Here is a 26,068-nt window from a genome sequence, read left to right as displayed (position 1 = left end):
CAATGCATTTCGGCTACAACACGGAAAGCAACTACTTCCGCTATTATCACATCAAGGAAGTCCAGAAAACCTCGGAAGGCCAATCTCACGTTTTAGTAATGTTGTAGGTGCGAAAGAAATGACTGGATTTTCGAAACTATCGCTGCGCAACACCGCATAGATTGTCTCTACTCATGCAGTGACACGTTGCGTATTTTTTGAGTTGTGAAGTTGCGTCAGTCGAGCTAGCCTTGCAAATCATGGATGATGGGATAGTTATGAGAAAGCCCTGCACACTTTTCTCGGTACCTGTCTTGACCTCTGTTAACGTTGCACTTATCTTTTGTAAATAATAAAGCGTTGTGTTTGCATGTTGATGTATAGTTAATCTTTTAGCATTTATGCACAGTGCGTTCTACGCAAACTAACTACTTAACTCGCTGGACAGCATGTTTCAGAAGACGTCTTTTACGACCCTAATTGTTGGGGTATTTGTGGTTTACGTGTTGCACACCTGCTGGGTGATGTATGGCATCGTATACACCAAGCCTTGCGAGCAACCCAAAGGCGAAAATTGCATAATTCCTTACCTCGCAGAAAAACCAAGACTACAGGTTAGTCATTATCATTTTATTGGAGGACCTTTCGATACTTGATTCAGCTAGTTTGCTAGTCTGTTGCCCGTTGAATAAACATCGCAGTTATCAGGAAGGTCTTAGTCACCCTCTACAATTGTTTGGGTATTATGGTTTTTACGTTAAGTATAGGGAATTTCCACATCACAAGCTAGAAGCTTATGTTTTGGTCTTGTTAATGCCTACTCTGACAGGCATATCTTAGTGCAGGGCGGCCAAACCCTGTTCCTAGAGATTACTGTCCTGTAGTTTTTCATTTCAGCTCTAATTTGATTATACTATTTGGCAGCTCAGCGAGATTTCCAGCTGTTGAATGAGGTGTGCTTTGTTAGGATTGTGATGAAACCTACAGGATGGTAGTAACAGGGCACCCCTGGCTCAGTGGGATACACAGTGACATTATGTGGTTATCAATTGTTGTTTGGTGTTTTTTTAATTTTTTAAACAGCTTAGCGTCTACACAGCGCTTAAATCAAATGGCGAAGGTGGCCATAGCCTCATTCTCAAGGTTGACGACTTTGATGTACATTCCCGTATTGAGAGGTAGGTATTCCATTCATTTTTCTGCAGTCCCTTTTTATAACAACAGCAAGACAAAGGAAGACAAAACCTTTTTTAAAGATGGCATCCAGAAAAAGAACTGGGGTTTGGTACAATGATGCAGCCACAGAAGAAAACCCTCTTGTGTCCCATTCTATTAAAGGAACGTGAATGTATCCCTGCCGAAGAAAACACGGAACAACGGGACGCTGTACGCCCTGGTGTTTGTGCACCAGGCTGGCGTGTCACCGTGGCAGGACACCCGACAGGTGCACATGGTGGCCCAGCTTACCACATTCATGCTGCCCAAACCCCCAGAAGTCAGCCTCATCTCTGGCCAGGATGCCCCGCAGGTGAGTCGGGCCTGTCTTATCTGTCCCCAAGTCTGTCTTTCTGCCCAGAGACCTCTGTGGTAACGGTTATCGATATACCTTTTACTACGAAAATATCAGGAATTTTACACAGGGTGTGGTTTAATGTATATTTTGTGTATAGTCTGGGCAAATTCAAGTCTCACATCCAAATGCTGTTAGCATTAGAGTTTGTGTTTGACCTATTTTCTTCACCTTACAATGAACTCTTTTGCTATTGCCTCTAGTTGATACATATTGCTTATTTGTGTTTTCTCATGTGGTACAGCGTACAATAAGTGTGCAGGCTATTTCTTTAAATGCTTGTTTCATGTCCTCACTTTGTTCTGGCCTGCAATCCATTTACATTCAACAAATATATATGATTTTTTTGTCACCATTCACTGTCCCACATCTACATTAGCCAGAGCAGCAGAAGACCACTGGTGACACTCCGCCCAACAGGCCAGTGTCTCATTGGCGATCCCGCCTCACTTTAAACATCGTGACAGAGGACTTCACCTTTGATAGGGAGGCCCTGCCCAGTGACGTGCATCGCTACCTTCGAGTGTAGGTCTTCAGCCGGTGCACCTTGGACAGTTATTTTGGGGAAGGATCGAATTCTTGAAGAGGTCATACGAAGATATTTGATATGCTGACTAGATATTCACGTACTGAGGTAGCCACTGCCTCCTGAGAACCACCTCCCCAAAGGAATGTAACAAACTACACTTCAGGCAGAGCAACTGATAAAGGAATTTGCTGTTATAATTTTATGCAAAATTGCCTTTTTAATATGTAGGAAGTCTTTGTTGAAGCCCCCAAAATTGAATTCTTCTGTGTGTCCATTGAAATGCCCAGTATATACTGGTTTGTGTTCGCCACAGGTTTCAAAGTGGAAAGAAGATGGTGTATCTCCCTCTGCTGTTTGTCGATGAGCTTAGCAACCGAGTGAAGGACCTGATGGTATGTTAAATTGGTCTTCTGAGACATTTTCAGTGTGTCATCATAATTTTTTTGCATAGCTGCGAAAGTAGCAGCTCACATTTGTCTTAGTTTTTTTAGTGGTGCATGGCATTACAATATGTAAATATTACCTATCTGTGCTATGCGCTAATATGGTTTTTGTCTTTGTGATATGCTCTTTCTGCAGGAGATCAATAGCAGTACGTCTGAACTTCCCCTCACAGTGTCCTATGATACAATTTCCCTTGGAAAACTCCGCTTCTGGATCCACATGCAAGATGCAGTGTACTCTCTGCAGCAATTTGGTGAGCTATATGCATTGGCCAAGTCAAAGTATACCCAGTTATTGCGTCAGCCGGGAACAGGAGGGTTCAGTTGGCTAGGGGTCTATGTTTCATTGCCTCTAGCAACCTTTGCTGGTCAATCGGGCACCCATGGTCTGCTTGTCAATGCTACACAAATAGTGTCTTCCTCCAAGCTTGTTGGGCTGTGGTCTGAAAAGAAATGGTGGTGAGACCACATGTTTTGGAAGATAACTGTGGATGTCTACACTCCAGAATCACAGTGTGAACATTGCTGTAAATGGCTGATTGGATAGTCCAGACTGGACAGATAATTGCCCATTAGCAAAATATCCACAAGTCCCACCCTCCATAACGGCTGTTGCTATATACGACAAAAGAAGATTGAGTCAGCTTGCAGGATCCGCTTGAATTAACTGGCATAAGAAATTACAGATGGTTTTTGGAAGTAGCCTATAATCCAGAAAAGTACTTTGGCATGATACAATCATAGATTATGTATTAACAGTAAAAACATCAAACTGTAAATATTGATAAATGAAGGTATCATTCGGTCTTCCATTAATAAAATGCTGGGAAAGATTATCTGCCATTAGCTATGGAATAGTGGTTGGAATAACAATACCACGGCAAAGTTTGCAAAAAGTAGCCCTAGAAGTGCTCTCTAATGTTAGTTATGCTTTGAGAGCTAGTTTGACCTAACATTATTCTAACTTTCGCTACCTGTAGGGCTATACCCCCTTTACGCTACTGCGTTGTGGGAGATTAAGCCTACATACTGTAGCATAATCATGTGCAATATCTACCTATTCTGGCAGCTCTATTTATACTGCCTTTCTTATATATTTTATCTTTTCTAATTTTAGTTGGGTTTTCCCTTCACATACACAAATGTATGTCTTCCTACAGTACTGACATTAAGCTACAACTGTTACAAAGTGTTGTTATCCACAACAGTCGCTTCAAGTTTATGTTCAGAGCTTGGGGAATGGAATAAAAATAACACCCTCTCCTCCCAACGTTCAGGATTTTACGTGTGTCTGTTCTGTTATTAGCTACGATGTTGCAGATAGTATCTGCGCTAGATAGGAAGTCGTACATAGCAACTGTTTCTAAGCAGGGATTTGTAGAGTGCACTACAGTGTACGTCATAAACGGTCAGTTGGGCATACCAAATTCATAATAATAAAATGTAAAATAAATACCCTGTTATGTACATCTCCATTATACACCTATAAATAAAAGTAAAATCTAGGAATGCCTGGTGTTCTATGAGTATGATGATGCGTTTTTAGCTCATTTGTTCTTAGTATGGGGTTGTATGTCGGATGAATTGATGGGGGAGAAAACTAGGCTGCAGAAACAGATTTTTTATTTTTGATAACTTGAACTTTATAACAATAGAAATTTTATGACAAACAGAAATGTTGTATGTGCAGCAATTTGATACATTTTCTTCCTTTAGGCTTCACTGAAAAGGATGCAGATGAAATAAAGGGTATTTTTGTTGACACCAACCTGTACTTCCTTGCACTGACGTTCTTTGTGGCTGCATTCCATGTAAGTGCTTGTGATTTTTCCCTTGCATACTTCCTGCTGAGCCTTTGTCATGTACTGTATTGACTCATGCGTAATATAACCTGAATTGCTCTGGTGCAGTTCATGCTGTTTTCATTATAAACTTGTTTTCCTTTTTGTTTTTAAACTGATTACTGCGTGTACATTGCTCTGCAAAAGTGTTGTATATTTTTGCATGTTTCTACTCTGCTGCATAAGGAAACTAAAACTTCATTAAATTTAAATACACCCTGAAAAATATTTAAGTAGTCAAATGTATATGCCTTAGGTTGGCCAACCTTGCCCCTTAAAAGCCAATGGAATTCTTCTAGAGAGAACTTATGATGTTTATTACAAATGTATTTGGAAGTGGAACTGTGTTTACGCTTATTCTAGGACTTCCAAATATTATGCTGCTTTCCAGAACTTGTTTTTCTCTGTCAAAAAAGGCTAAATGTTGTAGAATTACTCATAAACTTGCATAAGCATGCATATATGGGTTTTTGTCAGATATTTGTAACTGTGATTGTTTTGCAGCTCTTGTTTGATTTCCTTGCCTTCAAAAATGACATCAGCTTTTGGAAAAAAAAGAAAAGTATGGTGGGAATGTCCAGCAAGGCAGGTAAGACCAGATGGAATTAAGCAGTCATTTAATTTCTAATTAAAGCATATCCTTATCAAAACTCTGTTTACTAAGTCATAATATTTCTAATTAAGCACAAAAAAGGTTTTCATTTCTAAAGACCAGACAGTAGCCTGCTGAAAAATATTCAATGAAATATCACTTGTTTTTTTCATATATAATATATAAACTCCCCTTTTTGATTGAGCTGGCCAAATAAAAATAATGTTTATCCTGTGCACTAGCCCAGTGGCAAAACGGAATACACATTTTTTTATTTTTAGTTAATCGAATGCACTACCCCATGTGAAAATAGAACGTAATGGTCCATTCTAAATTTGTTCTTGATATGGATTGCTTAGGCCAACTGGAAAGGCTTCATTTATTCTTCTTTCACCTGTGTCTTAGTACTGTGGCGGTGTTTCAGCACAATTGTGGTTTTCCTGTACCTACTGGACCAACAGACCAGCTTACTGGTGCTCATCCCTGCTGGAATAGGATCAGTTATTGAGGTACAGTAAACAAGCTCTAATTATAGCATGTGCAATATAATAATGCCTATATACCTACCCCTCACAATGTTCTTATAACTTAAATATATTTTTTCCAGTTTGCCTGAGTATTGTCAGGTCTCTAATTTTTGATCCACTGTGACCCTCTACAGGTGTGGAAGGTAAAGAAGGCCTTCAAAATACAAGTCGTGTGGAATGGCTTGAAACCAACATTCCAAGTGAGTTCATTGTTCTTTTCACCCTGACAAATATATAGATTATTAAGATAAAGGCTTAATTCCTTATAAATTGAAAAGTTTTTTCCATTTGTGTTTTTAACCTTTATTCAGACACGGTGGCATGTCCATTTGTGTTATATGTCCCAGAACATTAACACTACAGGAAGATCCAATAATAGATATAAAGCACTGTGTATATAATAAGAATTTTATGAAAATAAAACTTTAATTAGAGTGATGCTACACTTGTAGTCATGAACAGTATAATGCAGCCTTCATTGTAAACAAGGGTAATACACGTTTAGAAATGTCACGGTTACAAATCACTTCTGACTGATCCAAAGATAACAAGGTGACCAGCGCAGAAAACCCATCCTTCGTGTCAGTTGGTGGTAGTCTGGAAGTGTCTCTCCTGATTTTGCACTGAGGATATTTTTTGGCTGTCAGCAATCATAGCTAGCTAGTCTCAGCTGATTTAATGGCCCAAACTGGGCTGTAGTAGTTAGCAGTAGCTAGTTCTGTCTAGAAAGCTTAATAGCATTAACTACAAGTAAGATCCCTACACAGTTATGAGGGTGTCATGTGAGTTTGCTTACAATATATGTAATCATGTAAAGAGTTGTTTAAAAGGTTTTGAAAAGGCTTCATATAAAAAAAGATTTGCTAAGGGACCAGGATGTATTTAGAAAATACCAAAATGTCATGATACAAATCGCATCAGTATTTTTTCCAAGCTAATTAAATATACATGATAGCGCAAGTATTTGAAATGCATATTTGAAATGCATGTAATTGAAGTAATGCCCATCCCTGATTTGAAGTGATGATGCCGTTAAGATATAACTCTTATGATTTAAGTGTTCAGGGGGTGTTTTTTGAATATAAGAGAGTTGTTGTTTTCCCCTGTGTTTCTGAAGTCACAATCACAATATTTATGACATAATTGAAAGTTTGGATTCTTTATTTAATTTACACTCCAACTACAGCCGTCACTAAAATTTCTGTTTTTATTCATTACAATGAGGGTAAGGGATGTGTTGTATCTGGGCAACATTGTTTGGGGTGGGGCTCTGTGCGTTTTCTTTGTTGTGAGTTGGGGTGTTATGTTACACATTAGGAAAGAGATTAATTGAAGTGGAAAACAAACAGTGATTTTAGGCTGGAGTTCAGTTTTAATGTGAGAAGGTTTAAAAAGCATTCCCTATTTTCGTAATCATTAATGTCCTGACGTGCGTTCTCTCCACAGTTTGGAAAATCGGATGAATCTGAGAGGAGGACGGAGGAGTACGACACACTGGTGAGAAAGGAAGAGCCGGCAGTAGCACAGCTAGCATTAGTTCCTCCCAGCAGTGCGCCTGGCTCCCAGAGGCCACCTGTACTCATCAGTGGAAAGTACACCTGTGCACTGATAGGTGGCAGTCCTCATGTACTGAGTGGCCTGTACAGTCTGCAGCAGTCTCCGTCTTTCCTGTAGCACACTGGAGGGGTGCACACGAATAAGCTGTTGTGGTCTGTGGCACACTGGAGGGGTGCACACGAATAAGCTACTGTGGTCTGTGGCACACTGGTGACTAGAAAAAGGATGTGCTGTTCCAAACTGGGGAGGAAAAGGGGTAGAAACGGTTTATAATCACAAGTAAATCTTACTATACAGCCGTCCATGGGGATTGTGTGACCCCTGTTCAAAAAGTAATCTATGGTTGTACTGAAAGCAGTGTGCAGCACAGGGTCCCTTGTTTTTGATTACGCTTGTGTAACATTAAAAAAATGACTCATCATATGAGTGCCAGTTGTGTTTTAGCACACCGTTTAAAAAGAACAACTTTCTCTCTTCCAGGCTATGAAGTACCTGTCATATTTACTCTACCCCATGTGTATCGGAGGAGCTGTATATTCTCTCATTTATGTAAAATACAAAAGGTAATACTTACTCCCTTACGTGATTTTATTGTATTTTCATTATTGTATTTATATGCTTTATAAAGATGCCTTCATTAGTTTATTTGAAAGTTTCTTTGCTTTGTTTACAGTTGGTACTCCTGGCTGATCAACAGTATGGTCAATGGTAAGACTGGTTTCCAGTAAAATCAATCAGTTCTTTTGGAATGTTTTCAAACAATTTTTAAATGCTTATTAATGTATTCTCTCTCATTGCTAACAGGGGTTTATGCATTTGGATTCCTCTTTATGCTACCTCAACTTTTTGTGAACTACAAGGTGGGTGTTGCCCTAAAGCAAACTTTTTATGTGGAAAACTGAACTTGTAAGGGTGGTGTTTAATGTGAATTATTCTCTTATTTGAACAGTTAAAGTCAGTGGCCCATTTACCGTGGAAGGCATTCATGTACAAGGTAAGTGTAGAATTATATAAATATGGTAACGGTGCAGATTCTCACTTAATGATTGTTTGTAACTTTTGCGTAAGTAACCACTTACAGTGTATTTATCGAGAGTCGACTTAGATGTGGTCATTGGGAAAGTCGTCTGTACCGAAGTCAATTTCACAGTTAAATTGTGATCATGCAATAGTGTTTCTACATGCCATTATTTAATAAGTATGAGTGCTTATAAAGTGATGTACACAACTCATTATTTTGCATACTATGCTGCATAGCATGTAGCAGTTGTAGTATTTGGTATTTGGCCTTTCAGCATGGAATGCAAGAACAGTGGTGACGGTGGTGGTGGAAGCTTGTGGCATGAACTGTGCTCTGTGTCCCCCCAGGCATTCAACACCTTCATTGATGATGTGTTTGCCTTCATCATCACCATGCCCACCTCTCACCGACTGGCCTGCTTCCGAGACGACGTCGTGTTCCTGGTTTACCTGTACCAGAGATGGTCAGTCAAACAACCGTTTCTTTCTTACTTATCACCATGATCATTCAGCTGTTGGAGACTATGTTAGAACTGAGGTCAACTTCAGTGCACCGGAGTGGTACAGTTTTGTAAAACAGCCGTTTGTTTTAAAAATGCACCTTTTAGCACATACATGCATACAGTGATGTAGCAGTCACATAAAACACAGATTTGGCTCTCCTCACAAGAAGGTAGTTCTGTTTTTTTTGTGTTTTTTTAGTAAAGTTTATTTGAGGCTTTACTAACTGTACAGAATCCATAAATAAGGCATGCCGGGTTTTCCCTACCCTAGACAGACTTAGGCGCAGCGCCTAAGTGATTTTGCGGAGCGCCTTAACCTGAATGAACGTAAAAAGGCATTTAGGCGACATATCAGAATGAATGAAAAAATAACGGTGATGCGTGACAAAAAAAAAAAAAAAAACGGAGTGGCTTTATGGTTTTAAACACTCCGCGCTATGATGGCATTATAAATAGAAGTGGGTGATTGACAAGCGTTTTTATGTTTTTATACATGGTAGGTTAAATGCATTTACAGAATATAGCGTTTTTTTCCCACAAAGATGGTATTTCTTGATATAATTGTGCTGCCGTGTTAACACATTACTACGGTTGCGGGTCAGGCACTCTTCATGGTAAAAATAAATTTTAGGATAGCGCTTCGAATTGCTTGTGTCGAAAGTGCTGCGATGGAAACAGCGATAGATTTACTCACTAGCCACATCTGTCAAAAATGTAAACAAGTAATCCAGTTTTCACGGTCGGGAAAAATTTTATGACGTTAGCCAGCGAAGCTAGTTAGTTGACGTTACATAAAGATACCTCGATTGAACTAACGTTAGTATCAAATGTGGCTTGGTAGCTAAACAAAGTTAGGCTGTGTTCACACGTAACGTCTTTTTCTGATGAAAACCGCTGTTCAAAGCGTTTTTTCATATATATATATATATATATATATTTTTTAAACGCTGTTCCAAAATCTAGCTGAGAGTGCCAAAGCCCTCTGAAAACCTAGGGAAAACCCTGGCATGTGATTCTCGTTGTCGTCTTATGTCATAACAAAGAACACATTCTTTTGCAGTTGATATTACCAGTATTTGTTACCACATTTTGAATTTCTGACATTGACTGATGGTCATTCTCTTTAAAGGCTTTATCCTGTAGACAAGAGCAGAGTCAATGAATATGGAGTTTCATTCGACAAGAAGCCCAAAGAGAAGACCCACAAAGACTAATAAATATACCATGTTGAAATGATGCAAGCAAAAGGAACCAAGAAAGCAGTGTTATCTGTTTTGAATGTCCACAGCAATAGAAGAGTTGTGCTTCTGAAGGGAGCATAGACACTGATCAAGTGTTGACATTTGTTACAAAGTTGACAGTGAGAATGGGGGAAAATTAGCGCTTCTAAGCCCTGCTCTACTCCACCCTAATGTGCCCTCTCCTGCCAAACTTCACCCATCCGAGGATAGGCTTTCGTGAGATAGCCCGCTCTCTGCGCACCATTGCTTAGCTCGACCAGTGTCAGACCTTAATTGCATCCTGTAGAAGCATGAAGAAGCCATCACCGCCTGCACCTGCTCAACCCTTCCAGTATGAGGCGCTCACTGGTCTCTCTGGACCCTGAGTTCATACCGGAATGTGTCCTTTCATTAGTAAAAATGCAGAAGAGCCACATTATTTCCTGACCTTGCAGATATGGATTATTTTCTTTTACTTAGCACAGTATTGCAAAATAAAATTAAAATGGTGCCAAACACAATTAAAATAATGTGATTTTTGTTGGAGGGAACTGAATGTACTTCTTTTAATTGTTGCAATTTTTGAATGGATAATAATAACTATATGTATTTCTTTCTTAGCCTCAAAATTCATGACTACTGAAAGCCCCCAGTAACTGATGTTGTGGCATTTTGAAAAATAACTGATCCTACTGTCAGAGATCATAAGGGACCCATCTGTTGATAATTCCTACTTATGTGCATCTTAATTCATGTACCTCATGTCAATTTGTGTGTTAGTTAGCTTTTTACCTTATGGCTTTTCCTTGAAAATAAAATACTGCCTTGAATATAAACTTGAGGTCCAATCATTTTTATTTGTTTCCCAAATGCTGTACATGGGTTCATATCTGAACTTGACATTTCTGCATTGGCAAGAGAGCAGACAGGATATCTGTGTTCTGTGGTGTCTGCCAGTGTATTTTTTTCCTCTACAGTGCCTGCTAATTTTTCTATGGGTCAAATAAATTCCTATAGTTTTGCTGTAATTCTATGTAATGCTATTAATATCCAGCATGATTATGAATATATAATGAATATGCTTCTGTGTACAGTAGTTTGTAACTTTGGTCCTGAGGAGCTGCTGCATCTTGAAGTTTTTGTTTTCACTTTAAAATCAGCAACCAGTTCAGAGCCAGGAAACCAGGTAAGGTGGTGAGATGTGTGGCACTATAGTCCCCCTGCACGGGTGCAGGTTTGAACCCCTGCCATGGCTCCTTCTGAGCTATGATCCCTTCTCTTACTCTCGGCTTTTAAACAGTCTGAACGAAGCAAAAAAATATGAAAGGAGGGTGGATTGTCCACCCTGCTTAAAAAGCAGGTGAGGTAGGCCATTAACTGTAATGAACTCTAAGTGATCAACAAGGTGCTGAGTAACAAAGAAAACTGGAAGACCTTGTGGCTCTTAAGGACCAAGATTGAAGATCCTTGTTTGTGCATTTGTTACAATATTTTTCTTTCATAACTCCACAGTACTTTTATCTCATTTATACTAAGTATACTAATTGGATTCTAATTTACTTTGAATTATGGACTTTTTATGGAATACATTTCCTGTAAAGTAACATGAATTTCTTTAAATCAACATAACTTTTCCTTGAGTAAAAATATAATCATTTCTGTACTTATTTGAAATGTTGCTCGCTGACACCTTTTTAAATTCTGCACAAAATAAGTCACATTAAGAAAATGTACCTTAAACAGAACTGGCCTTACAACAATGCCTGATGATGCAACAGTGACCTGTTGTGCTGTAAATTGTTGGATACCAGTAGCACTGAATGTTCATGCAAAATGAAATGCATAAACAAATGCCATTAATGAGTAGATCCCACCTCTCAATTATGTGTCTGGTGGCGTATTGTATTATTGGGGGTCCTTTGAAATGAATGCATAATGCAGTAGACCAGCCTTCCTACAACAAAACACTGCATTTCACATTTGTGAAAACACATTAAAACAATGCTGCAAATCTTGTATTCTTAAATAATTTTACCTTATACAACCTTTAAGTCTCCTTATCATATAGTAAAACCATGAGCAAACATCAATATTCCTTTAGATAATGTTTAATGCTGTACTGTATATATGTTCGAGTGCTAGTATGAAAAAATGATAATCTTAATGTTGCATCGGTGAGCCTCCAATTCATATTTTTGACTGTTTTCCATTTGCATTTCAAGAATTCAACAAAGGCACTCTTGGGGTATGTGCTTGTATTTGAAGGATAAATTGTTCAACACAATGGCCAACATATCTGGAAAAGTGAAAGACAAGGTTAATTCTACTTTAAAAAATTGTATTATTTTTATTATTTGTACCATATGACTGGAAAAAGTTGTGTTGCATTTCATTCTACTAACAAACGACTGCCAAGTAGCTAGGCAACACATGGAGCTAAAGCCAATCCATAGAGTGGTGTCATCTTTGAATCAAACTGGTTCAAACCTCCTGTCCATTGTGCCCATTGTATTGACTTGCTGTTTGTATGTACAGAATAGGTGGTTGCCCAGGGGTGGTTGACAACAACATAGCTTCAACAATACAATGAGTTTACTAACCATCATATGCAGGATAAATTCCCTGAAAGGTTTGTTTTGGCATTCTAAGCATGATATCTGAGCAACCCAGACCCAGAGGCAACTATTTAAGCCAAAAGGAGAGCTCGTTCTCATCACTGAGGACTTTGAGAACCGCAGGACTGCTCATCATAAAATTTACATTCTGAAAGCAGTCAGCTATGAAGACTGGACTCACTTTTCTCCTTGTGATCTCTTCTTTTTGCTTTGCAGGTACTTCAATGAATGCAGCTGCTTTAGATCACTGACCAATGAGTTAATATGTAAGCTACAGTGAATGACCCTGAAAGCCGACTGTTGCTGTTAATGGTTATGATACGGACCTACCGTGTGTGAGCTAAATGTATACAATGTATAAACGCACTACTATTTATCATTGGTCTCCAAGGTAAGGCTGCCATTACAGGGACTTAACTATTTCAATGACTTTTATGTCTTTTCAGCAGATGCGCTGCAGTGCTACTCATGCACATCGTCCAGCAGCAACGCACAATGTAACCAGAACACAGTGAACTGCACTGGCTTAAGTGACACCTGCATGACCACTGTAACCCAAGTTGGTAAGTCCAGAGTTCATATATAACTGATTCCTGTTACCAGATACCGCGACTTTCATAAAAGGGCAGTGGGGCTATATATGCTGCCACAGTAAAGGCATAATACTGTGATTCCAAAATCAAACTTATCTATTATACTTGTCACATTCAATGCATGTCTGTACAGGTTTTTTAATGAATTTTTTTTCTTTTTATGTGAGCGGTCTTGACTGATGGTCTTTAACTCAACTGCTTTGAGTTAAATGCATGACTTGTTCCACTTGCTCCAACAATACAATATCTGGTATTGTTCCATGACCAACCAGTCATGTTATACATTCTTTTTGACCATCCATGTAATACAAGGGCCAACATTAATTAATTAATGTTATATTCAGGTTCGACTGTGGCTAATAATTGCCAATTGTGTTGCCCAGAGTACGGAAGTGTTCAGTCGATCCGCATTTCATTGCTATCTGGCGACTTCCGCTGGTAGATGCCAAAGCCGCACATCAACATCTTCCTCTGACAGTCCTCTCACTCGGCTCCATAGAGAATTTGTGCCGTTGAAGCTTATGATGTAATGTGAAACAGACTCTACCACCCATGTTGAATGCAAGAGTTTGCTGCCCATTGAATTCAATGAAGAAAACCAAGGCCATTTAACAACCAAAGAAAACCACATGGCTCATTTTTTTGTGATCATAAATTTCATTAAGTGTAGCAGTTTGTGAAACAATGGCCGTTTTGGTCTAGAAGTTTTGGGAAAATATTCAAATGTTGCCTACATATTTTATTACACATTACATATTCTCACAATCTGCTTTTCATATGAAATGTAACGTTTGTTAACCCAGTATCAAAATACCATCCGGGAAGTTTTATTTTGCAATAAAGTGTGACATTCACTTTATTGGAAATGCCAAAGTTTTTCCCTCAACATGCGCAGTACAGGCTTACTTCTGGGGCTTCTCAAGCTTAGGTTAGACCTGTCTGGTTAAATGTGTATGTCTATGCTCAGCTCTGTGCAAACTTTGTGAGGTGTGATGTGAAAAGACGCAGGCCGATAACACCACACGTTTTGGTGGAGAACCGCGGATGTCTTCACCCCTCCGAATCAGCTGTGGAGAACGTGCATGAACGCGGCTACAAATAGTCAATTGGATATATTCCATATTAGGGAAAGAATTGGACATTCGGTGTTTTTTTATTATTTATTTTACATTAATGTTATATTTATATATTTACCATCATATGCGCTTATAATGTCCTTAGTTTACACTTAAAATTTAGATTTTGGCTTATAAAGTAATTACTTTAAAAAGTGCCCTTGAACGTTTCAATAAGAGCTTATATTGAACTGGTCGTGGCGTGTGCAACTGTCTGTAGATGACTCGTAGATGACAGGCCTCTAACAACATCTGTCTATGACCTTTTCAGTGGGGATTCAGAGCATAACCAAGACTTGCTCTACGGCCTCAACATGCAACGCTGCAGCCGCCGCCAACATCAACTTGGTGATTGGAGCGAACACAGTCACATGTTGCCAGACAAACCTTTGTAATGTGAATGGCTTCGAAATGATCCGGCTGAATGTACTGCTTTTGGCCCTCCCTGCTGCTCTGATGGCCCTGAGCTTCGGCATATCCTAACTGCCATACTACTCAGGAGGGAATGTGTATCACTTGTGATCGATAAGTAAAAATAAAGAAGGCAAAGTTTTTGGTGTAGTTCTGTGGTTTGTACAGGGAGAAATATACACGGAAAAAATGTCAGAGTAAAATCAACTGATAGCACTTTTAGCTCTAGTATTTTTTTTACTATTATATAAATTTGCAAAAACACAACTCCTAAAAATGTCTACACACTAAACTGATATCAAAATGATGCTGCTATACAGTGCCGCGAAAAAGTAATTGCCCCCCCCTGATTTCCCCTATTATTGCATATACGTTTTTCAGATCTTTAGACAAAATGTAATATTAAACAAAGGGAACCTGAGTATACACAAAACATTTTTTAAAATGACTACTTTACTAATAATAAATTATTACTAAAAAGGTTATCAAACACCCATATCACTTCTGTGAAAAATTGTAATTACCCCCTTAGGTAGTTACTCAATCTACCAATTAAGCTAATTTTATTGGTAATTAGATTCAGCTGATTGAATACAGCCAGAAATTCAAAAAGGAAGTCACTGCACATCAGCCAGTTCAAAGGCTAATCCGGTATTTCTCAGATTAAGGACAATATAAGATTCCAAAAGAATGCAGATGCAAAATAAGCCCTTTAATGGTTGAACATAAAACTGATGTGTTTTGATTCCACTGTGTCTTCATCGGAGTCAAATAAAAGAGACATAGTACAAGATCAGCAGTTCCTAGTCTCCAACAGATGTAGACAACAATTGACACACATGCTTCCAACAGGGGCAAACATAAGGCCTTTATTTGGATATAAACTTTGGATAACAATCACCGCAATGTTTATACCAATACAAATGAGACAATTAGAAACAAATCACCAATTGCAACAACAACAAAAAAAAACAATCAACAATAATAAATCATGTTTCTTTTATGCAGTCAGGCTTGGTTGCAGCCAGCCCTGTCTAAACCTTACTTATATTGAACCTTACCATTAGAGTGTAGTCACCACAAAGTTTCTATAAGCACACTATGCCATAATCAATTCCAGAAGAGATTTAAAAAATGCTGTTTAAATACATCAGTCTTGAAAAGGTTTCTAGGGCTCAGGGACTCCACTGAACCACAGTGCAAGCCATTATCTCCAAATGAAGAACCCTTGGAACAGTGGAGAATCTTCCCTGGAGTGGGGGGCCTGCCAAAATTTCTCCAAAGCCGCTGCGACAACTCATCCAGGAAATCACAAAATATCTCAGAAAAACCTTCAAAGAACTGCAGGCCTGCCTCTCTAGCCTCAGCTAAGGTCAGTGTTCATGACTCCACAATAACAAAGACTGGGAAAAATGGGATTCATGGAAGAGTAGCACGTCAGAAACAACAGTTAAGCAAGAGAAACAGCAATGCTCATCTCACATTTGCAAAACAACACCTGGGCACCAGGCTTTTTGGGATAATGTTTTTAGGACAGATGAGTCAAAAGTGAAAATGTTTGGATGACATGGGTCACATCATGTCTGACATAAAGCAAATACAAAATTTCACAGTAAGAGCATCATACCAACAGTCAAACATGACGGTGGTAGTCTAATGGTGTGGGGATCCTTTGCTGCCTCTGGACCTGGACAACTTGCCATTATTGAAAGAAACATGAATTCAGCTTTGTACCATAGGATTCTAAAGGAGAATGTCCGGTCATCTGCTTGTGTACTGAAGCTGGAGCGTACTTGAATTATGCGGCAAGACAATGATCCTAAACACAAAAGCAAGTCCACATCTGAATAGCTGAAAAAATAACATAAAACTAAAGTTTTGGAGAGACCTCATTAAAGTCCTGACTTGAACCCAACAAAGATGTTGTAGGAGGACCTGAAACAAACAATTCATACTCAACAACCTACCAATTTGTCTGAATTAAAGCAGTTCTGCAAAGTACAGTGGGCTAAAATTCCTCTACAGTGACGTGAAAGACAGAGATTGAATTATCATAAGCATTTGGTGGCAGTTATTGCTGCTAAAGGTGATTACCAGTTATTAATTTTGAGGGGACAATTACTTTGTCACATGGGTGATATGGGTGTTTGATAACTTTTTTCATTAAATAAATGAAATTGTGTTATGGGTTTACTCAGGTTCCCTTTATTTACATTTTGTCTAAATATCTGAAACCATTCAGTGTGACTATGTGAATATGCTATAATAGAGTAAATCAGGAAGGGGGCAAAACTTTTTCATGGCTCTGAATCTCAAAGCAATGCTACCAATGTATTCCTACATTCCTTCAAGTACCTTGAGCCTTTATTTATTCACGAGATGCTGCAAATCTAGTATTCAGAGATTTTGCAGCCAGTACCATCTTTGTGGGAAACATTAAACTACATTATTTATTGGGTTCATACAGTGTGGCTAATTGGAGGGCCAAGATAATGTCAGAACCCGAGGAGGATGGTCCTACTTTTTCAATTGCAGGAATCCACCACTGCATAGGCAACCGCTAACTGGCAAAGTAGGGGACAAACATCAGCTTAGCTAATGTAGATCACTAATAGTAGTTCAGCTAGCTTGAGAAGTACAAATCAATTAATTTGCTATTTATTTCTTCCCATTGCTTACGTTTGCAACTAACAGTATGATATATGGGCAAACCCACAGAACTAAATAAGATCCAAATGGATTGGGCAGTTTTCACATAGATTACCAAGCTGTTCACTCAGTCACCCAGCTGTTTTTTTTTTTTAAAGCTAGGAAGCTAGCCAGCTCAGACATGATTGTCCATTGTTCAGTGTCTTCCCAGTTCGAGAGCATTTATCTAATTTGTGGTTTTACATTAGTTACCTTGTAGACAAGCTTGCTCTGAGCCATGAAACAATTTTGCCTACTTACACTAAATGCAATTTAACAAAATGTCTCTTCCTTAACAACAGGTAAAAATAGATTAGGAATAAAGATTATGAGGATTATGAATGTGAAAGTAATATAAACAAACGCATAAACATATCAAACATGCAGCACAGTACCCGAATGTATTAAGACCACCAGCAGCCTATAAAGACTGAAATATCCTGTTTTGGTGATATTACATTGATGATAGAAGGCTATTTTGAGTGTATGGAAGAAATTTAATTTAAAAGTCACCCCAAGGTTATTTTTTTAGGTATAATTACAGAACATTCTAGTTTAAAGGACAAATTGGAAAATATAGGTGCTTTTTAAACAAAGAATTAACTGCATAGCAGTGAAAGCTTATATCATGCCTATGGATGATAACACCAAGTTGTAGCATATAGAGAGAAAAATAAAGGAAAGCATAAAACCTTGTAGTATCCCTTAGTTCAGCTGGTGGTGGTCAGAGGAATCCATGTAAGAAAAATGTCTGTCTGAATGAAAGGCTTAAACCATGAGAGTGCTTGACCAAAGGGTCCTACAAGATTTTCAAGCCTATGCAGTAGAGTTTGATCAAGTACTGTGTCAAAGGCAGCATTGAAATTAAAAAAAAAAACAAGCATAGAGTACAAGAAGGAAAATATTAAAAACTTTTACAAGAACTGTTTTTGCACTGTCAAGGTCTAGTCTCTAATTCAGACTCTTGTATACATAATTTGTTTAAAAATTGAAAATAAAGATATGCCCAACTCTTGGTGCTGTCTGTGTATGGTAGGAATAATATGTACCTTCCATCCAAATAATAAAATAAATCCAGACATTAAGTTGCTTTGCTTATCACACAACTATTTACAGCTGTTTTTTTTTTTTTTTTTTTAATTACCAACGTGCGTTTTGGACAAGAGCCTGTGCTCATTTCAGTCCATGTTCTGGCATGCTGGAGACACAGACCAGCCTGGCCCCTCAGGACACTTGCATAATCACTGTCGGCAAATTATCCATCCATCCATTATCTATACCCGCTTATCCTGAGCAGGGTCACGGGGGGTTCCTATCCCAGCGTGCATTGGGCGAGAGGCAGGAATAGGCTACACCCTGGACCAAGCGGCCAAAACCAGCTCATTTCCTGGTCTTGTTGTTCCTGGTTGCTCACTAGCGCCACTACGGTTGGCTCCAGTAAAGGTGTTTTCATATCCGGTTTCCATGTAAGTCTACGGTACAAATGCGGTCAAAATACAAAGTCAATCATTTTTTCTCATAAGAACAAATAGTCACAATATGTGTATTTTATTCGTCTTATGACTGTCCATGGGTCGATTTCATGATTTATTGTGTCATTTGGGCACTCTTATAATATTTGTTGTGGACCAATGAGGTACAGTTTGCGTCACTCCCTGATTACTGCAGAGGACTAAGCTACAGTAGGGGCTACAGTCTATGGCCACTAGGTGGGAGGTGGCGCCTCTTGGCCTTGACATTGCGGCTCCGACTACGGTCCACCTGTGCGAAGTCAGAAAATGCAGGCATCCCATTTCGTAGTGATTTCATTATGGCGTCTGCTATTTACAGCTGCACTAGACGACCATAAAATAATCCTCCTCTAAAGTTTTTCGGTAGCCGAGTCATTTTTTCTATTTCCTTTAGCCTACTTAACCAAATAATTAGTTGGCAGAAAGCATAATCAGCTTGCTATATTTGGTAGTCCAGTAGCCTATGCTAAAACAGTCCGCAACTTCGGCTACCAAGCCATTTGACTAGCTAACTAACCATAACCGACAAATATTCAATTTTTCAAACGTGTTTGACGGCTTGTCAGTCGTGTACATTCCGTAAATGTCTACCTGGGCCATGCTTTACACATGTGACAAAGCTACTATAATCGCGACTTTGGGATAAACACTGCAAAATTTCCAGTTTCACGAAGCGAATTAAGAGTCTTAGGTTTATTTGCTAGATAACATACAACACACGATGAAATCACACACACAGAATTTAACGAAATTAACCATCTGGCATTTAGAAAGGAACATGTTTTTAGCATTTAAGAGACCGACAAGAGCATTAAAGACAGCGGTTCTCAGAATCGGTCCTGGGGGCTCCTTGCTTATATTGGCATTTCTCCATGGGTTTTGATGATCTACAAGAAAAAAACTAATAGCCTAATAATAATTAGAAATTCAATGTACATTATTTTTGTCTTCATGCACCAGGTGGAAATCTTGCCGTACAGAGTGCGTTGTCATATTTACACGCCTGCAGATCAGTTATTAAAATACTTGGTAGATTTGTTAATCACCGCTGACTGTGTTAATTTTTATTCGGTAAAAAGTGACTAGCTAGCGCCACCCAGCAAGTGAACACCACAAGCGGCGATGGAGCAGTTACTGGCTCATTAACTGACTGTGGCGAAAACCTATGACGATAACTTGCTCGGTTAACAGCAGGTCTACCAGACAGTTATATGAAAATTAGCCTAGTCAAATCATCAGTAGCCTACACATCTCTGATTGATTGACCATCAGTGTAGTCGATGTTCTTCCCCTGTGGTTCATATTGCTAATGGGTGAGCTAACCACGGATAGCCTACCTAGCTCACTGGCAAGCTGATATGCTAGCTAAGCATATTCGTTTTGCTGAGAAACATATATTGAAGATAACGGAACATAATTGTATTATTCATGTCGTACATATAACGTGATTAGGCCTACATGACACAGTACAGTCACAGATGGAAATTAAACTCTGTAAACATTTGATATATTTTAAAACATAACGGCAGACAGTCAGCTAGCCTCAAGTTCGTTCTGCAATCGTTCGTTCAGGTTGATGGGTTTTTCCCAGAGACTGTAAATCATATTGTAAAAAACACAGAACCGCTTAACTCTATGGTTTTGGCTCCAAATCGACAACATGGCCGCGCCCGCCAGAGAGCTTCAAAACGTCTTTTAGAGACCCACGGAGAGTCGATGGGTGACGTCACAGTAGCTTTGTCCATATTTTTTACAGTCTCTGCCCTGGACAGATCGCCAATCTATCACAGGGCACACACACCATTCATTCATCATTCAAACACAAAACTCACGTGGACACGGGGAAAACGTGCAAACTCCACACAGAATGTCCCAGGCTGCGATTCGAACCCAGCACCGTTTTTCTGTGAGATGATAGTGCAAGACAAAAAACAAAAGCTTTCTTTGGTTGCCTTTCGGAAACCATTTATATTTCAAAACAATCAATGTGGAGATATACAAGAACCGGAGACAGCTTCTGCTAACCGGCTCCATAGATTCCTATGGGAGCTGCTGATGGCGGCGGCGCCTGAAGCCAGTTCATGGAGGCTGCCATATTTATTAATGGGATTGTTTTTTTGGTCCAGAACATGCGCAATCGGACGGTTACCTACAGTAAATGTGAATGGATGAATAGGAACTTTAAAAATCTTATATCTACTTCTGTAGGCTCAGAAAAAAATCTGCCTCTGGAGAGTAATTAGTTTTAGTGGAAATAAATTTTAGAATTTAAAAGTACTGTCCATTGTACAATTTCGACAGAGTAAATTCATAGTTCAGAATTTACTTCAGATTTGCTTTTTGGCGCCAGAGGCTTAAACTGCAGTATATCCGGTAACCATTGGAGTTTGCATGCTTTTATGGAAATGTCAATCACCGGTCCCCTGATACGAGCCACTGGACGTTCGTTGAGCCCCCATCCCTCAAAAATGACGTGGCAGTTGCAGTATAAAATACAACGTCCCGCCCCACTACTTCCTCTTTCCGCCAAGACTAGATCCTTAGCTGTGCTTAAGGAACAAGTGCTCGGTCCTTCTCTGAAGCTAAGGCCTGTTAATCCGGCGACTAGCACCATTACAATTAGGCATCCATCGCCAAAAATATAAAACTTTTCAAGTAAAATGGCTTCCGTTTCAGAACTCGCCTGTATTTACTCAGCTCTCATCCTCCACGACGACGAAGTCACCGTCACAGTAAGTCCTGTCCCGCTGCTGTCAGCCTGGTAACTAGCATAGGCAATATGGCGACGAAAAATGCATTGATTCACACATCTAATAAATGTTCCTGTGGTTATGTAGTGGGACTACGTAAGGCGTCTGTTTGACCTCACGGGTCGTGATATATATATATTAAAATTAAGATAGTTAAATTAAGCTAGTTAAATGTATAGAAGTCGATGTGCCATGGGATTGGGCCTAGTGAGCCTTTAGCTTGAAAGCCGAGCGTATTTCTTACCGTAATGTACATAAGTTAACTTTAGCTTGCTTAGTATAAACAAATTTAATTTGGTTCCCAATAATTCAGCTAACGTTAACGTGATTGCCAGTGTAAAATGCTTTGAGTAGCTGTCAGTCGAAAGATAAGCATTACTTAAGTTAGGCAGCTGACGGGTTATAATGCACGTGTGTGGCGCTATTCAGTAAAGCAAGCGCAATTTTATGAAGGTAGATTGCTGGTTAAATGCAAACTGCGTTCGGTTGCCAATGTTTATGCGTAGGGTCATTTAGAGAGTAAATCACAAGGCTGGTTGTATGAATTTATTGTAGGAGGACAAGCTGAATGCCCTCATTAAGGCCGCCGGGGTGACTGTTGAACCTTTCTGGCCCAGTCTTTTCGCTAAGGTGAGTCTGAAAACCTGAACTTTGATTTGTATCTGTTGTGACTACACTGTCTAGAAGTGTATAGCAAGTGTAATGAACCAGTGTCGTCTTCAACTCTCTGCTACAGTGGCTCAGTTTATCAGTCACAAAAACAACAGAATTGGCCAACTAAGTCAGTTTCCATAATATACTGGAGATATTGGAGTGTGTTAAACTCTGTTGACGAAGTGCTGTGAAGTGGTAACCGTTTTAATATTTTATTGGGAGAGAATGTAAGACATGGCAAATGTAAGGTTTTGGTTCTTGTCTCATAATGGAGTGTGTAACGCTGTTAAAGGAGGGCTAAAGTTTGGTGCGGTCTTCTCCCTGTCGCTCAGGCCCTGGCCAGTGTGGACATCGGCAGTCTGATCTGCAGCGTGGGTGCTGGTGGTGGTGCACCTGCTGGCCCAGCTGCGGCTGGAGCCGCTGCCACCACTGCTGCTGCCCCGGGTAAGCTCATGAGGTTTAGGCATGCCCCCCTCATTCTACCAGATATGGAATTATATTCGTATTGACAATATTGATTAAATAAAATTGATGTGGAATGATACTGAAAGTGAAATTGATGGAGAATTCCTTTTGGAGGTACTTTTGGAAGTACTTGATTTATTCTTGGTTTGTGCAATTTACACAATTTTTCTCCATTTGTCCTATATAATCAAAATCTCCTTGTTTCAAATATTCTGCTGTGAAAACGTTAACAATCCTACGTATTTGGTACTGTGACATAGTATTTTAAATCGGAGGAAAGTATTGAACTCTTTACTGGTCTTATGTCCATAGTTCACACATTTGAATTGAAACTTTGAAGAAACAGTCTTCCAATTCATTGGAATTTCAATTTGTACCATTGCTTCAACCCTGTCTCTTTGTCCTCTTTGGTTTTAGCTAATGTGTAGTTCAGTGGTAACCAACCCTGTTCCTGCAGATCTACCATCCTGTAAATTTTCATTTCAACCCTAATTTGGCACACCTGATTCATCTAAGAGCTGAAGATCACTAGCTGTTAAATGAGACGTGATTTGTTAGATATACAGGACTGTAGATCTCCAGGAGCTGGGTTGGTTACCACTGGTGTAGTGGGACATGATTTGGCTCAGGTGGGGTGTACAGATCGAGTTGTGATTGTATCGAGGTATCTCGTTAAAGTGCAGTATGGCCCATTGAAACATCTGCCTCTTTATTCCAGCTGCGGAGGAAGAGAAGAAAGAGGAGAAGAAAGAAGAGTCTGAGGAGTCCGATGACGACATGGGCTTTGGTCTCTTTGACTAAATTTTTTACTCATCAGAAAAGAAAAATAAAAATGAGAAAAGCATCTTGTTTGCTTGTCAATGAACGTTTTGTTGGTAGACTTGCAGCCTCTGTTATGTGGTACTGTAAAGTGGGTGATAAATTACTCGGGTGTAACCTGGTCAGCCTCTGAACGGTCTGAATTGGAGCAGCTCTACTGTAGATGAGGACAGAAATGAGTTGAGGATCACCAATGATTTTTAAGTTGGTAATTTACCAACTTAAAAAAAATGATGCCTGAAGTACAGTGAATTTAGAAATTCTGTTTGTAAAATACTGAATATAATGCTTGTATCTAAAGTTTATACTAGACGTAAGTTAAGTACCTGCTGGTTACTGGAGTGTGCTGGTGTGAGCTGCAGGCTGTGGCACACACACACATGTACACTCGGGAGAGGATAAGCAACCCTGACTGTCATCAGAGCTATTGAGGTATCCCACTGGCCACAGTTGTGGCCATGAAAATATAACACAGTGGGGTAAGATAACATACATAATTGTAAAAACTATATTCATACATCACTATTGGATACTTTAAAAATTATGTATGTGAATGATGGATATTTTGTCTAAAGGGAAACCTATTTTACTGACCTCTTCCTGGTGGAGTTGATGTAGACGTTCCTCTGTCCATTCACATCGAACACAAATCACTGCAACAATCTTTCGCCTCAAAAAGTTCAGGACGTTTATTTTGGTCACTTATGACCAGCGGCGTTAAATGGTGGTAAATAATCCCTCAAGAATAAGAAAGTAGCAGTCATAAAGATACTAGAAGTACCTTTAAAGGACAATGTCAGTCTCTAAAAACACATTCTCTTCTAAATTCTCTTACATTGAGCCGTTCATTGACAACAACCTCACGTGCATTTCTGATGGTGTGTGTGATTTCCAAGCTAATTTAAGCATAAGATTGCAGGTTTGGATTTAAGTCTTGCTCTGGTTACCATCCATCCGTCATCTATATGCACGTTTTCCTGGTCAGGGTTGTGGGGGGTGTTGGACCCTATCCCAGCGTGCACTGGGACAGCTCACCAATCGGCACACCAGTCACATTCATAACTGCAATTTAGAGTCTTCAATTAGCCTACCTGCATGTCTTTGGACTGGGAGGCAACCAAACTGCCCATACAGACACGGAGGCCCAGATGAACCCAGGACATTCTTGCTGCGAGGTGACAGCTACCCACTGCACCATCGTGCTGCCCCCCCGCTAGCCAGTCTGGCTAAATTAACTTTCTTCAAGAATCCGAAAATCCCAAGTTTTTCCCTGAGTTTTTTTTTTCAACAAACTAATCGGGTTAACTGAGTTAGGCAAGTACGTGAAACAGGGCTCAGGTATTTAAATAGGCTATGAAGATAAATAATAATTATAACAATAATATGCAATGGCAGGGCATCCCATGATTTCCTACAAAAATTGCTGGGGTAAGGAACTCATGGCATTCTGTGTACATAAGAGTATGTCACCACTCAAAAACAAGATCCCTATTACCTTACAGCTGGAAAAAGATGCATTTTCAGAGAGCCGAGGGTGCTCCTCTTTAACAATCTGGCTTCTCTGATTTTGTTGTATAATCAATTATGACACGTTCAAGTTCTTGTGCCACTCCCACTATGAATGTCCACACTTGTGCATGCAGTAATGGGAAGTGTAAGAAGTCTGTCTCTGATGCCAATATGTCTGCTGGCCACACATTCCCTTGATCTTATCATTATCGCAATACAGTTGGTACAATGGTAGAATAGCGACCGGGAGTGAGAGATTGGGAACCATTCAAGTCAACAGACGTGCTAATTCAATCACAACAGGACGGCCAATACACTATGGCCTAATTGATAGGTGTTACAAGGATTGACTACATCCGTCTTGGTATGTATATTCAACACTACTGATCAAAGCTTCGAAAACAAATAAGAAGCAGCCTCTGGAAAGGTTCGTGGTTCAGTCTGACTCTGCTGAATCCAAGGTGTCATTCGTGCGCTTTGTCACTGCCGGTATTGGAAATAAACTTTGTACTTTTTCATCACGTTCGAGAGACGTCCTTTTTTCCTTACAGAAGGCTTGGGATTAAAACACTTGAATAACAAAAAAAAGGAGAACTTGCACTGAAAACATGTATTGCTATATTCTCCGCAACTTGTCAAGATACCATTTTTCTTGAGCCGAGCAATTTCACACAGAGAGAATGGTGCCAGAGAACTCAGTTCCCTCAGAATTCATTTTACCAGTTCTGATCAGTTCAGGAGACCAACTTCAGGGTTTTTGTTTATCTATACTTTGATTTAATGAAGAGCTTGCAGTGGTAATTGTGTTCTCATGCAAAAACTAGATTACTAAGCCTCAAGTGATACGAGAACATTTATCTGGTCATTGAGGAAGAACATAGTGAGCTCCATAATGTTTTTTTTTTTAATTGGCTCTGTACTCCACAGTTTTAGATTTGTAATCAAACGATTCACATGTTGTTAAAGAGCACATTATCAGTACTATTTAAGTGTATTTTTAATACACGTTGGTTTCACCATGTAGACATTACAACACATTTTATACAGAGCCAAATCAAGAAAAAAAAAATGTCTTTGTTCCAAACATTAGGGCACTCACTGTATATACACTGAACAAAAATATTAATGCAACACTGTCAATTTCGAAGATTTTATTG

General features: G+C 39.3%; 3 protein-coding genes across 4 annotated transcripts; all 3 read left to right on the top strand.

Annotated features, from left to right (window-relative positions):
* Nucleotides 1–47: 47 nt before the first annotated feature.
* clptm1l (CLPTM1 like) lies at nucleotides 48–10,617 on the top strand. 2 transcript variants are annotated; one of them, XM_035429804.1, is made up of 18 exons: nucleotides 48–284; nucleotides 428–593; nucleotides 1,063–1,157; nucleotides 1,318–1,507; nucleotides 1,929–2,074; nucleotides 2,392–2,470; nucleotides 2,658–2,775; nucleotides 4,238–4,332; nucleotides 4,867–4,951; nucleotides 5,360–5,463; nucleotides 5,616–5,681; nucleotides 6,928–6,978; nucleotides 7,519–7,601; nucleotides 7,712–7,746; nucleotides 7,843–7,898; nucleotides 7,988–8,032; nucleotides 8,407–8,522; nucleotides 9,691–10,617. In XM_035429804.1, exons 2-18 carry the CDS (start codon nucleotides 429–431, stop codon nucleotides 9,773–9,775), a joined length of 1,614 nt encoding a protein of 537 aa, XP_035285695.1. In that variant the 5' UTR covers nucleotides 48–284; nucleotide 428; the 3' UTR covers nucleotides 9,776–10,617. The 2 variants fall into 2 exon arrangements, with proteins under 2 accessions (XP_035285695.1, XP_035285694.1); XM_035429803.1 differs by having other exon boundaries at nucleotides 48–593.
* Nucleotides 10,618–12,479: 1,862 nt separating this feature from the next.
* Nucleotides 12,480–14,658, top strand: LOC118233197 (prostate stem cell antigen-like). Its single transcript, XM_035428608.1, has 3 exons — nucleotides 12,480–12,612; nucleotides 12,843–12,959; nucleotides 14,376–14,658. Exons 1-3 carry the CDS (start codon nucleotides 12,561–12,563, stop codon nucleotides 14,585–14,587), a joined length of 381 nt encoding a protein of 126 aa, XP_035284499.1. The 5' UTR covers nucleotides 12,480–12,560; the 3' UTR covers nucleotides 14,588–14,658.
* Nucleotides 14,659–21,218: 6,560 nt separating this feature from the next.
* rplp1 (ribosomal protein, large, P1) lies at nucleotides 21,219–23,432 on the top strand. Its single transcript, XM_035428205.1, has 4 exons — nucleotides 21,219–21,446; nucleotides 22,020–22,094; nucleotides 22,451–22,562; nucleotides 23,302–23,432. Exons 1-4 carry the CDS (start codon nucleotides 21,375–21,377, stop codon nucleotides 23,382–23,384), a joined length of 342 nt encoding a protein of 113 aa, XP_035284096.1. The 5' UTR covers nucleotides 21,219–21,374; the 3' UTR covers nucleotides 23,385–23,432.
* Nucleotides 23,433–26,068: the final 2,636 nt, after the last annotated feature.

The sequence above is a fragment of the Anguilla anguilla genome, chromosome 8, assembly GCF_013347855.1.
Source record: "Anguilla anguilla isolate fAngAng1 chromosome 8, fAngAng1.pri, whole genome shotgun sequence".
NCBI classification, from domain to species: Eukaryota; Metazoa; Chordata; class Actinopteri; order Anguilliformes; family Anguillidae; genus Anguilla; species Anguilla anguilla.
The sequence above is the reverse complement of the archived record's forward strand: the minus strand, read 5'-3'. Positions and strand labels throughout refer to the sequence as shown.

Coding starts and splice junctions, on each gene's coding strand:
- rplp1 (XM_035428205.1), top strand. CDS start 21,375: ATGGCTTCCGTTTCAGAACTCGCCTGTATTTACTCAGCTCTCATCCTC. Junction 21,447..22,019: donor ACGACGAAGTCACCGTCACA/GTAAGTCCTGTC, acceptor AATTTATTGTAG/GAGGACAAGCTGAATGCCCT. Junction 22,095..22,450: donor GGCCCAGTCTTTTCGCTAAG/GTGAGTCTGAAA, acceptor CCTGTCGCTCAG/GCCCTGGCCAGTGTGGACAT.
- LOC118233197 (XM_035428608.1), top strand. CDS start 12,561: ATGAAGACTGGACTCACTTTTCTCCTTGTGATCTCTTCTTTTTGCTTT. Junction 12,613..12,842: donor CTCTTCTTTTTGCTTTGCAG/GTACTTCAATGA, acceptor ATGTCTTTTCAG/CAGATGCGCTGCAGTGCTAC. Junction 12,960..14,375: donor GACCACTGTAACCCAAGTTG/GTAAGTCCAGAG, acceptor TGACCTTTTCAG/TGGGGATTCAGAGCATAACC.
- clptm1l (XM_035429804.1), top strand. CDS start 429: ATGTTTCAGAAGACGTCTTTTACGACCCTAATTGTTGGGGTATTTGTG. Junction 5,464..5,615: donor GAATAGGATCAGTTATTGAG/GTACAGTAAACA, acceptor GACCCTCTACAG/GTGTGGAAGGTAAAGAAGGC. Junction 6,979..7,518: donor CGGAGGAGTACGACACACTG/GTGAGAAAGGAA, acceptor TCTCTCTTCCAG/GCTATGAAGTACCTGTCATA.